This window comes from Sinocyclocheilus grahami, unplaced genomic scaffold (genome assembly GCF_001515645.1).
Source record: "Sinocyclocheilus grahami isolate Dianchi unplaced genomic scaffold, SAMN03320097.WGS_v1.1 scaffold11.1, whole genome shotgun sequence".
Classification (NCBI taxonomy): Eukaryota; Metazoa; Chordata; class Actinopteri; order Cypriniformes; family Cyprinidae; genus Sinocyclocheilus; species Sinocyclocheilus grahami.
This window is the reverse complement of record NW_015505190.1, coordinates 2,325,550-2,337,809: the sequence shown is the minus strand read 5'-3', so window position 1 is coordinate 2,337,809 and position 12,260 is coordinate 2,325,550. Positions and strand designations below refer to the sequence as shown.

Here is a 12,260-nt window from a genome sequence, read left to right as displayed (position 1 = left end):
ACCATTTGAAATGTAGTGAAGACAAAACAGTAAATAAAAATGGTGAAAAAAATTATGTTTGTGACCAGTTACAGGACGTCTCATTCAGTCATACAAATTTTGAATATATTAATTAAAAAGTCATGGATATGTTAAGCATCAACCAACCATACACAACACTGAGAGCAAATTTTAATGAGATGTTAATTAAATGTATACTGGTTTATTACATGAAATGTAATGTAGAAATACAGTGTTTAAAGATCATACGTCCTTTTTCTCAGACACCATTTGAGCTTTTTCTTCTCTGTATGCTTTCAGAAGTTGGTTTAACAAGTTCAGTTCACTGACACGTTTCATGGGGAACAGCGGCGGGAAAGGGTTGCCTTTAAACTCCAGTACAGCCATAGAAGCGCGGTCCAGATTCTCCCTGTTAGGAATACGGGCCATGCGTGTATATCCACCCCTCTGATTCTCAAATCTTACCGCCAGAACTTTAAAAAGTTTGGGGATCAAATCTTTTTCCTGAATGGAGAAATATTAAAATGTAAATGTTATAAATGAGACATATACATACACACATAAAATTCTAGTGTGAACAGGGATTTATATCTTACCGTGAGCCAGAAATCAGCCATTTTCATTGGCTTTTCATTAGTATCTCCCTTTTTAGCATAATCAATCAACTAAAAAGAAAACAGACAGTCAAAACATAAACAAGACAAGCATTCTAGTTTTAAAGAGTACATTAAGGTTTAAACTTAACTTATAACTGCATTTATAATTGCTTTTTCCTAAAATGTTTAAATGTCACATTTACCCGATTTCTACCATTTTAGCCAATTTTAACGTAACCTCAATATTTCAAAAAAATATTTCCTATCAATATTATATAGTTTTGTCTTAAATCCCAAGAATATTTACATGCAATCATAATGAATTGTAAAGGAAAAGAAATGTAGCACATGTCATGGCAGACTGAGCAGCAGAGTAACAGTTTAGGGATCAGAATTATACTGGAACTGGAAGCGGGGTTTTGTACTTGCCTTTTCCGCGTAGAAGCGAACCTCGTCGGCTCTGGCTCTTGTTGTCTCTATTCTCTCGTGTCGAACCAGACCTGTGAGTATGTTCCGAAGTATGTTGATTCTGGACTCAGGTCCGAGTCCTATCCTACGGGCCACCCGGCCATGAGAAATCAACGCCCGCAGGGTGAGTCGCATTACGAGAAGCGGTGAAGGACACTCCTCTTACACAACGTTAAAGATACTGGGGGGGTTAATAAAACTCAGTCGAGCACTTCTGTGATCAGCGATTACAAACACTGGAGAACAACAGAAGCATTTATTTCATCCAGAGTATCAGGCTATACATTTAGGTGACAGCTGAAGCACAGAAGTGCATGTGTGATGGTGCGTCGGTCTCAGGAGTCCGGAATGAAAAACAAGACTTGAGTAAGGTTCCGATTACAAGTAATGTCAAAAGCGGTTACATGGTCATGCTGATGTTTGTTTGACCTCCTAAAAGTAGTTTTATTAATCATATTTTAAGTACATGCGGAATAATAACATTTTATTGTCATTTATTCAGAAAATGTTTAGCCTGTTGTTGTATGTGCCATAGCGGTGGCCCAGTACTGCTGCAAAACACAACTGAAACCAGCCGCAACACAACAAAATTAGCACACCACAATGGAAACAATCCGTAAACAATGAAATTAGCTCAATAACGGAAACAAGCCTCAACACAGCAAAATTAGCACAACACAACGGAAACAAGCTACACCACAATGAAATTAGCTCAGTAATGGAAACAAGCCGCAACACAGCAAAATTAGTCCTATGCGTTGTGTTGTAGCTTGTTTCCGTTGTGTTGTGCACTACCTGGACACTGCAGCCATGAGTTAGGCTATAATCAAGTTGGATACAATACTGGAAGTAGACTGGAACTGGAAGTGGACAAAGGTCTCAGTAAATCATAGAGTCTAATGTGAGTGTGTGTTATTAGCCTATATTAAGCCTTATTAATTGTAGTCACACAACATATCATCAGACTATATTGCATTTGTAAACACAACAATATGTAAAATCTCAAGACAGCATCTCTTTCTTTAGCTGTTATTCAGATTAAACCTCATAAATAATTGAATGAATAGTTTTGATACAGTTGTTACAGAAACATGTTGAAGCTGTTTTATGAAGACAATTGACAATTTATGTCAGTACTAACAATCATCATCTTGCTTGACTTGAACATTACTTTCTCTGAAATTCCTAGAAATTATTTTTCCAATGTCTATTTGCTGAAATAACGGTATCTACATGATTTATATTTATTTTGAATTAATTATATTTATTATTACAAATATTAGAATCAACTTGTATATTTAACCTTCTGCTGAATTGCTAACATAATATAGGCACTTTGTTGTGTGTTACTTTTGTAATAAGTTTTGCTACAAGCATGATTCATTTAAGCGTAGGCCCATTAAAGTACAGTGTTTGTTAAACAAATATAAATGAAGCACTTGGAGAAAGCAGAGTATTTTAAATGTTTTTATTTTCACGCAGGTTTTTATCTACACAAATAAAAACTGATGGATCGCAGATTTGGAGGCTGTATGTGATTTTGAAACAGCTTTAGTTGTTACTCATGGTGTCGGCGATCCATTGGCTGAACATGCAGACCTTGAAGAAAAGAGAATTCATAAAAATCATATAAGTGCTCCATATTAAACTAAACATATTGCTTTGCAACAATTATTAAACAACAACAGCTATATTACCTTGCCATAGACACCAGGATGATCCTTCTCAGCACAGCCATAACCCCAGGACACAATACCCTGCAGCTCACCATTGCACACCACAGGGCCACCAGAGTCACCCTGAAGAAGACAAACATAACCACTGGTTATTATTAAGATACTATTGATATGTGTGCAACAACGGTACATCTTGTCATCCTCTACCTGGCAAGAGTCCTTTCCTCCCTCCAGGTATCCAGCACAGAACATGGTATCGGTGATCATACCAGGGTAGGAGTTGTTACAGTCGCTGTTGGATAGGATGGGGACCTCCAGACACTGAAGCTTGTTGGAATCAGCAGCTACAAAGAATTGAAAGCAAGAGCAACAGAGATGGAGTAAACTGAAGTGCTATGAACATGAAGTGTGATGGAAGTGACATCAAGAATCCTGACACTCACTGGAACTCATGGTGTTTCCCCAGCCAGTAACACTGCACATAGTGCCATCGGCGGCACAGCCATTGGGCAGGGCCACAGTCTGCACGTACTGATTGAGGGTAGCGGGCTTGCTAAGCTTGATCAGCATGATGTCACTGTCAAGGATCCAGGAGTCAAAGTTGGGGTGGCGGATGACCTTCTCAGAGGAGATGAACTGCTCAGATCCCTCATTTACTACGATGTTGTGCTCGCCCAAACGGACCTCCACACGTCTGAAAGACAAAGTCTAATATTATTCAGAACTGAGGAAACCAATGGACTGATACATTAACTATTTTATGAACACATCACTTACGACATGTAGCAGTGAGCAGCAGACACAACCCAGTACTCGCTGACCAGAGAGCCACCGCAGAAGTGGTAGCCAGAGTTCAGAGACACCTGCCAGGGCTGGGAATAGGGTGTGCACTCATATCCACCAACAATCTTGTCATCATCCAGAGCAACTACACAAATGAGAGAGTATCGTCAGTATATTGACTATAATTACCTGCAAAATGAGTGAAAGTCATAACTGCAGTGAATCAGTGAATGGAGTCTATAACTCACAGGCGGCTCCAAGGAGCACCAGGAACATCAAAGACCTCATGACTGCTGATTGAACCTGTTCCATGAAGGTCTCGCTCCTCACTCGCAGTATTTATGGAACTGTCAGCCTATGTATTCACGCCCAAGCGCTCCGCCATTGACCAATCAACTCCAAAAGACCTTTCTGAATATGTATATTTTAGGCTTTGTGACCTTGACAGCAAGTTTCCAGCGGGAAACATGTTTTCGACAGCTGTCCATCTTCTCACCCATGGTTTGCATTTGAACATTTCTCTATATTCAATGTCATTTTGGGTGTGCTTAGTTTTTACATTCAGCAGTCATATTTCTGTATGTAGTACACACTGTTTATTACAGTATGTAGAGAGTATTTATTTCAATTGGATGATGAATGATGACATGTTCTTTCTGTATTGTCCATCCAATAATAGCAGTTTTGTTCAGATAATACAGGGGTCTGTTGAGTTCAAAAAATAATTTAACAGCTTGTTAAACATTTGTACATTTAATAACAATCACAGCGGTCTTCAACGGATATGGAGATCTTTTATTCTGTCAGAGAGTATGTTGATTCATTCAGTCCACTGTTAAACGTTTGTTTAATTGAGTGTCTGATGTAAGTCTAAATCCTACAGAAACACATTTATATTGACAGCATGGAACACTTTACTGTTTTTAAGCACTTATTTCATTACCATCAGAGACGCTTGAAGTTGAAAATACAACTATAATGCAACACAGTTAACGACAATGTACAGGTAAAATGAGAATGTTTTTTCTGTGAAATGTCCATTATCACTGCAGTTTTTTTTACCAGTTGTGGGACATATTTATATCAACATATCCTATATCAGAATCAGAATGAGCTTTATTGCCAGGTATGTTTACACATACGAGGAATTTGTTTTCATGACAGAAGCTTCCACAGTGCAACAGCATGACAGTGACAGAACAAAAACACAGATAATAAAAATAAAAATAGAACAAGTAAATAGGGAATAACAATATACAGATTGACAATTGTATGTACAGGTATATTACAATAGACAGTTTTGTATGTACAGGTATATTATGTGCAAATTCGAAATGTAAACTAAGTATATGTGTTAGATAAATAAGTATATAAGTGCACTTATATACTACACTATAAAATAGTGTTGTGTGTTCCACAATTATTGTCAAGTGTTCATGAGATGGATTGCCTGAGGGAAGAAACTGTTCCTGTGTCTGGCCGTTCTGGTGCACAGTGCTCTGTAGCGTCGACCAGACGGCAACAGTTAAAAGAGGGAGTGTGCTGGATGTGAGGGGTCCAGAGTGATTTTGCCAGCCCTTTTGCTCACTCTGGAAAAGTACAGTTCTTGGAAAGTAGGGAGGGTTGTACCAATGATTCGCTCAGCAGTCCGGACTATTCGACGTAGTTTTCTGAGGTCAGATTTGGTTGCTGAGCTGAACCAGACAGTTATAGAAGTGCAGAGGACGGATTCAGTGATGGCAGAGTAGAACTGTTTCAGCAGCTCCTGTGACAGGTTGAACTTCCTCAGCTGGTGAAGGAAGTACAACCTCTGCTGGGCCTTTTTCACAATGGAGTCAATGTGAGTGTCCCACTTCAAGTCCTGAGAGATAGTGGTGCCCAGGAACCTGAATGTCTCTACTGTTGTTACAGTGCTGTCCATGATGGTGAGTGGGGGGAGAGCATGGGGGTTTCTCCCGAAGTACACGATCATCTCCACAGTTTTGAGTGTGTTAAGCTCCAGGTTGTTAAGACTGCACCATACAGCCAGCTCTTTAACCTCTCGTCTGTAAGCAGATCCGTCACCGTCCTGAATGAGGCCGATAAGTGTGGTGTCATCTGCAAACTTTAGGAGCTTGACAGAGGGGTCCTTTGAAGTGCAGTCATTTGTGTAGAGGGAGAAGAACAGTGGGGAGAGAACACATCCCTGAGGGGCGCCAGTGCTGATGGGACGGGTGCTGGATGAGAATTTTCCCAGCTTTACTAGCTGCTGCCTGTCTGTCAGGAAGCTGGTGATCCACTGACAGATGGAGGTGGGCACGGAGAGCTGAGATAGTTTGGGCAGGAGGAGGTTTGGGATGATAGTGTTAAAAGCCGAGCTGAAGTCCACAAACAATATCCTCACATAAGTCCCTGGTCTGTCTAGATGTTGCAGAACATAATGCAATCCCATATTGACTGCATCGTCCACAGACCTATTTGCTCTGTAGGCAAACTGAACAGGATCCAGCAAGGGTCCATGTCCTTCAGGTGGGCCAGCACCAGTTTTTCAAATGATTTATATAATCTCTATATCTATATAATCTCCATCTGAAATTGGCCTGCTTTAAATATAATCCTATAAGTCATGTGCATTATAAAATCATTTTGTTTTTACATTTACATTTATTCATTTCGCAGAGCTTCTCATAGCTTCTCTTAACTTTCTCTTTTTTTAACTCTTTCCCAATCATTGATGGAGTTTTTAATATTTCCGTGTTTTTACTGTTATCAGACTACAGATACTATTCATTGATTACATGATTACTTTTCATTAATTACTTATTCATACAATAGTAATACATTATTCATAATGTATTGATTCTCTTTAATTATTCTTTTTCATCTTTTCAAATTTCCTTTCTAAAATAGCCTACCACTTATATACATTCACACAAAGACAAGTTACTAGTCAGGTGACTATGATTACACAGAAAATTAAAAGGACACACACAGCATTGGATTTACAGAAATCATTTCAACTTTAAGTAGTGTTTTCTCAAAATTTTAACACTGCATCAACTACTGGTAAACACCTTCGTTTTTATTTGAATTATCGCTCAGTGCTTTATGCAACCATGTATTACTGTGTCTTTCGAAGTCATTTGTCTTTCAAACACAGTAAAATGCACAAATTCACATTTGTTGTTTACATGTAATGTAGGGATTTCTTTTTTTTGTCAGCTGAACTTCTTTGACCTAATCTATTTCCCTGAAGCACCTGCTGATATTTTAAGATAAGTAAATAAGTAACTTTTGTCACAGTTCTCTGACCTTAGTTAATGGTCACATGACACAGTAAACAAATTAAATATTTATTTTTTCAAGTAAATGTTTTATTTTGATTGTTGATATTTTAAAATGATTTATGTTAATTTCACATTTTTATAATTTAATTATGAACTTTTCGTTAAACTCACTAACCCCTGCAGTTCCTCCATAAACCCCATTTTGAGAAACCTTGACATAATGTTCAATGCACTCCATGTTGTTAATAACAACTTCTTTCTCTTTGTATTTTTCTAACAGTGTGGTACAAGATTATCCTTTTAAACCAATGTGATAAACAAGTTACGTTATAAGTAATCCAAAATATAATCAAAATGTAGTCTGATTATATTACCTAAAATGTGTAATGGATTTTGTTACTAACTAAAATATTTATCATATAATTTGGAATCAGTAGCTACTACAATTTGTAAGTAATCTACCCAGCATTGCTAACAAATATCAATAACAATATACCTTATGCTTGTCTTTAAAGGAGACATAACACACAGTTTCTCTCATATTAATCTTGAGTACCTATAGAATAGTATTGCATCCTCATGACCAAAACACATTTATTTGGTGACTGTTGATTTTGTGGTCAACAACAAAACGTAAAGTCCTTCTTGAGCAAGCCCTGTGCAGTGCTGCCGACATCTTCCGTAATGTGAATGAAACAGGTCGATGGGCGTTCTCTTGCTCTCGTTTTGGTTTATGTGTGCAAGCCTCTTTCTAGAGAGATCTGCACATAAAAGGAATTCCGCCCTTTATGGCGTCATACAGGGCTATACTCGTAAAAATCTTTCCGACACTTATACAAACCCTGAAGGAGTTTCTTTGGCACAGAAATACTCCGTCAAACGTCCAACGCCTTTTTTGAAACTTTGGTCATGTTTAGCATAAGAATCCAACTTTTTAGCATTTAGCATAAGAATCCAACTTTTTAGCAGTGTAAATAAGTCAGAATGCATGAAATAGTATAGACATCCCCTCCAACATTTCTTTTGTTGGACATTCCTAAATGCTTGTTTCTTTTTGATAGGATAACTGTGTTTCTTCATAAACTGCTTGTCAGTATTAATTTCTAGAAATATTGAAAACATTTTTTTGTGTGTTGCTTTGTCAAGTAATTTTTGCTAAGAGCATCATACATTTAAATGTCGGCCTGTTAAAGTGCTTAAAACAATATATTCAGTGTTACTTGACAAATATGAATGAAGCACTTGGAAAAAGCAGAATATTTTAAATGCTTTTATTTTCACAGGTTTTTAATCTTCAAAACAAAGAAAAACTGATGGATTGCAGATTTGGAGGCTGTATGTGATTTTGAATCAGCTTTAGTTGTTACTCATGGTGTCGGCGATCCATTGGCTGAACATGCAGACCTTGAAGAAAAGAGAATTCATAAAAATCATATACGTGCTTCATATTAAACTAAACATATTGCTTTGCAACAATTATTAAACAACAACAGCTATATTACCTTGCCATAGACACCAGGATGATCCTTCTCAGCACAGCCATAACCCCAGGACACAATACCCTGCAGCTCACCATTGCACACCACAGGGCCACCAGAGTCACCCTGAAGAAGACAAACATAACCACTGGTTATTATTAAGATACTATTGATATGTGTGCAACAACGGTACATCTTGTCATCCTCTACCTGGCAAGAGTCCTTTCCTCCCTCCAGGTATCCAGCACAGAACATGGTATCGGTGATCATACCAGGGTAGGAGTTGTTACAGTCGCTGTTGGATAGGATGGGGACCTCCAGACACTGAAGCTTGTTGGAATCAGCAGCTACAAAGAATTGAAAGCAAGAGCAACAGAGATGGAGTAAACTGAAGTGCTATGAACATGAAGTGTGATGGAAGTGACATCAAGAATCCTGACACTCACTGGAACTCATGGTGTTTCCCCAGCCAGTAACACTGCACATAGTGCCATCGGCGGCACAGCCATTGGGCAGGGCCACAGTCTGCACGTACTGATTGAGGGTAGCGGGCTTGCTAAGCTTGATCAGCATGATGTCACTGTCAAGGATCCAGGAGTCAAAGTTGGGGTGGCGGATGACCTTCTCAGAGGAGATGAACTGCTCAGATCCCTCATTTACTACGATGTTGTGCTCGCCCAAACGGACCTCCACACGTCTGAAAGACAAAGTCTAATATTATTCAGAACTGAGGAAACCAATGGACTGATACATTAACTATTTTATGAACACATCACTTACGACATGTAGCAGTGAGCAGCAGACACAACCCAGTACTCGCTGACCAGAGAGCCACCGCAGAAGTGGTAGCCAGAGTTCAGAGACACCTGCCAGGGCTGGGAATAGGGTGTGCACTCATATCCACCAACAATCTTGTCATCATCCAGAGCAACTACACAAATGAGAGAGTATCGTCAGTATATTGACTATAATTACCTGCAAAATGAGTGAAAGTCATAACTGCAGTGAATCAGTGAATGGAGTCTATAACTCACAGGCGGCTCCAAGGAGCACCAGGAACATCAAAGACCTCATGACTGCTGATTGAACCTGTTCCATGAAGGTCTGGCTCCTCACTCGCAGTATTTATGGAACTGTCAGCCTATGTATTCACGCCCAAGCGCTCCGCCATTGACCAATCAGCTCCCAAAGACCTGTCTGAAGTCTAATAAAGAATACGCTATCATTAAGTTTCCAGGAAGAGAAAACTGTATGTTAGGGTTGCATTGGCACCCAGTGTATAGAAAATATATAATATCAAGATATATATATATTTTAGACTTAATTTTCACATATAAAGCCAACACCTCCATAAGAGTGAAAATCCATCTGCGATACAATAATATTAATATTATAGGGAAAAATTAGAGCACAAAATTAAATTTTTAAACAGTGTAGATGAAACTGTGTGTCAATGTTTGATACAACCAGGGAGATCCAGCAGCTGTGCTGTTGAATATGTATATTTTAGGCTTTGTGACCTTCACAGCAGGTTTCCAACCCTGAAAGAAGTTTTGATCAGCTGTCCATCTTCTCACCCAAGTTTTACGTCTGTACTTGTCCCTGACTGTTTCACAATTTAGTCGAAAAACAGAACATTTTTCCTGGTCATTTTTCTCACAAGAAGTTAATAGATTGGTTGCAGTATTTCTAATAATCCAGTTTAAATTTCCAGTATGTCGACTTAAAAAGATGTTTACTCTGTTTGTGGCAATTTTGTTGTTGTTGTTTGTGAAATTTTATTTTACTCATGAGTTGTCTTTGTCAATGATTTCACTGCTAAACAAAGTTGTTCATGTTAATGTTACCTATTATAGCTTATATGTTTAAATCATATGCAATCAGTATTTGTGCTTTTTATAATGCGAAAATCTTATTAGCTTTAGATTATATGTGCAATTAGAATATTTAAATTACACTACAAATTAGAAATATCTGAAATTGTTACAAATTTAAAAAAATTTTAATGTTAACAAAATTGTTAAAATAAGTAAATGTTAACCTTTGCAGAATCTTAGTAAATTTTATTAAGAAATTCATCAATTAAAATAAATAGATTTATGAATTTGCATTTAACTGATTTAATTTTTCTCATGATGAATAGACCTTAACAAAAATTTTCAGCAGGTGAGATATAATTATGCTGCATGTGCAGTACATGTGCGTATATTCACATGACCTAAAACATGCTATCGAAAGGTTATGCAAAACACATTTGATCCCATTGTCATTTCACATTTACACCTTGGATAGGATGTTAAGTCCAGTTTAATCAAAGCCAACTGCAATGTATATTAATTACCAAGAATTCGATTTTGACTATTAATCATTTAGTTCATTACAGAACAGTACAAATGTCTCACTTATGTTTATCGTAAAAAAGCTTCATTTATAATTATTGTAAAATTACTTACAACATACAACAACTGCTTATTAAATATTGTGCCCTAAAACCTGACACATGTTAAAGTCATCTGGAAACAATAGATGCACAGGTCTAACATTTTCATTTTGCTAATGGCAGAGTAAATTATCCTTTGCTTATGATATTCTGTTTTGTTTTCCTGGCTCCACACGGTTAACATCAGTGTTCATGACATTAGTCTTGACAGATGGATATTGTACATTTTATCAGTATTTTTTCTTTAAGAAAGAGTCTAGATTTTTTCCTGCATTATTTACAAAAAGGAAAACATGCACAAATGTCTTACATCAACAGATTTATTCTTTATTGATTCTCACATTCAGATAGGAAGATATTGTTAGTCACAATTTTTTGATATAAGGTAAATTCAACCAATGATAAAAAGGATTAGTGAAATAAATCGTACATGTATATTGTAATTGATAAGGTCCTTTTTGTCAGGGTTAGTGTTAGGGACAAGGTATGCCGCACAGCACAGTCACAGTCAGGCTGTATGAGAATGACACTGAAGCCAGTTAGAATCAGCAGCTACAGAAAGAAAGAATGAAAGCAACAAACAATCTTAACACTTCATAATTGGTTACAAACTGACTCAAATCCTTCACTCACTGGAGTTGTGGTGTCTTGTCTAGTGACACTGCACATGGCAGCAGCAGGGGCAGAGCTGCTGGGCAGCGCAATATGCTGCATATACTGACTGATCAGCATCAAGTCACTGTAGAGTCACTAGAATCACTGCTTAGAACCCTCATTCAGTACAGTGTTGTGCTCACCCAAAAATCTCAGCATGACAGCTAAATTTGTTACGATTATTAGATTTTTGAAATTGTCACAGAGTGGAATGCATCAAATGTACTCAAGAATTAATAGTAAACTATATGTTAAAAAGGTGCAGACGCTTTTATCCAAAGTGACTTACAATTGGGGAATACATAAGCTAGAAAGGGAAGACAAAGTTTTTTTTTTTAAATTTAGGATAAAGTCAAATAAATAAATAAATAAATACATATACACTGTACATTTATATACACACACACACCGCTCCGATGATTTCCTGTTTTTATGAAGCCTCTCCCTCAGAAATACGCGATGGGATCTGATTGGTTAGCTGGCCCAGTGATTCAAACACCAATGAATGCACTTCTATACGTCACGCCCCTCACCTTAGAATGTGCTCTGGTTGTATTGTAAACAATGGCGTCGTCAATATCGCTTATCAATTTGAGCCCGAATGAGACTACAAACACCAATGAATTGTACATATGTGTACAATCATTTTAGACACTTCCAAAACTGTGGCAACAAAGATGGGTCATTGGTGTTTGGTAATGAGTTTTTGGCTCAAGGTCTGCATTTAAAGTCACACCAGAGGTGTTCAGCTGGGATTAGGACTTGGCTTTATGCAGATATAAGTTTCATATAAGTTCTTCCACACTGACGGAATAAAATAATTTTTTTTACCTTTCCTTATACACAGAAGCATTGTTGTGTTAGAATAGAAAAGGGTCCTGTCCAAACTATTGGTATAA

At 37.6% G+C, this 12,260-nt stretch overlaps 3 protein-coding genes across 3 annotated transcripts; all 3 read right to left on the bottom strand.

Annotated features, from left to right (window-relative positions):
* Positions 1 to 186: 186 nt before the first annotated feature.
* On the bottom strand, positions 187 to 1,444 carry LOC107595760 (39S ribosomal protein L17, mitochondrial-like). Its single transcript, XM_016286262.1, has 3 exons — positions 1,026 to 1,444; positions 597 to 665; positions 187 to 504 (listed from the first exon to the last, which is right to left on the bottom strand). Exons 1-3 carry the CDS (start codon positions 1,197 to 1,199, stop codon positions 244 to 246), a joined length of 504 nt encoding a protein of 167 aa, XP_016141748.1. The 5' UTR covers positions 1,200 to 1,444; the 3' UTR covers positions 187 to 243.
* A 1,088-nt stretch (positions 1,445 to 2,532) lies between these two features.
* LOC107595754 (trypsin-2-like) lies at positions 2,533 to 3,858 on the bottom strand. Its single transcript, XM_016286249.1, has 6 exons — positions 3,772 to 3,858; positions 3,518 to 3,668; positions 3,184 to 3,434; positions 2,948 to 3,084; positions 2,762 to 2,863; positions 2,533 to 2,663 (listed from the first exon to the last, which is right to left on the bottom strand). Exons 1-6 carry the CDS (start codon positions 3,833 to 3,835, stop codon positions 2,616 to 2,618), a joined length of 753 nt encoding a protein of 250 aa, XP_016141735.1. The 5' UTR covers positions 3,836 to 3,858; the 3' UTR covers positions 2,533 to 2,615.
* Positions 3,859 to 8,046: 4,188 nt separating this feature from the next.
* On the bottom strand, positions 8,047 to 9,395 carry LOC107595716 (trypsin-2-like). Its single transcript, XM_016286214.1, has 6 exons — positions 9,302 to 9,395; positions 9,048 to 9,198; positions 8,714 to 8,964; positions 8,478 to 8,614; positions 8,292 to 8,393; positions 8,047 to 8,193 (listed from the first exon to the last, which is right to left on the bottom strand). Exons 1-6 carry the CDS (start codon positions 9,363 to 9,365, stop codon positions 8,146 to 8,148), a joined length of 753 nt encoding a protein of 250 aa, XP_016141700.1. The 5' UTR covers positions 9,366 to 9,395; the 3' UTR covers positions 8,047 to 8,145.
* Between the last annotated feature and the right edge of the window lie 2,865 nt (positions 9,396 to 12,260).

Coding starts and splice junctions, on each gene's coding strand:
- LOC107595760 (XM_016286262.1), bottom strand. CDS start 1,199: ATGCGACTCACCCTGCGGGCGTTGATTTCTCATGGCCGGGTGGCCCGT. Junction 666..1,025: donor TTCGCTTCTACGCGGAAAAG/GCAAGTACAAAA, acceptor TTTTCTTTTTAG/TTGATTGATTATGCTAAAAA. Junction 505..596: donor TGGCTGATTTCTGGCTCACG/GTAAGATATAAA, acceptor TTCTCCATTCAG/GAAAAAGATTTGATCCCCAA.
- LOC107595754 (XM_016286249.1), bottom strand. CDS start 3,835: ATGGAACAGGTTCAATCAGCAGTCATGAGGTCTTTGATGTTCCTGGTG. Junction 3,435..3,517: donor GCTGCTCACTGCTACATGTC/GTAAGTGATGTG, acceptor TTTGTCTTTCAG/ACGTGTGGAGGTCCGTTTGG. Junction 2,664..2,761: donor ATCCTGGTGTCTATGGCAAG/GTAATATAGCTG, acceptor CTTTTCTTCAAG/GTCTGCATGTTCAGCCAATG.
- LOC107595716 (XM_016286214.1), bottom strand. CDS start 9,365: ATGGAACAGGTTCAATCAGCAGTCATGAGGTCTTTGATGTTCCTGGTG. Junction 9,199..9,301: donor GGTGCTCCTTGGAGCCGCCT/GTGAGTTATAGA, acceptor TCATTTGTGTAG/TTGCTCTGGATGATGACAAG. Junction 8,615..8,713: donor GGGAAACACCATGAGTTCCA/GTGAGTGTCAGG, acceptor AATTCTTTGTAG/CTGCTGATTCCAACAAGCTT.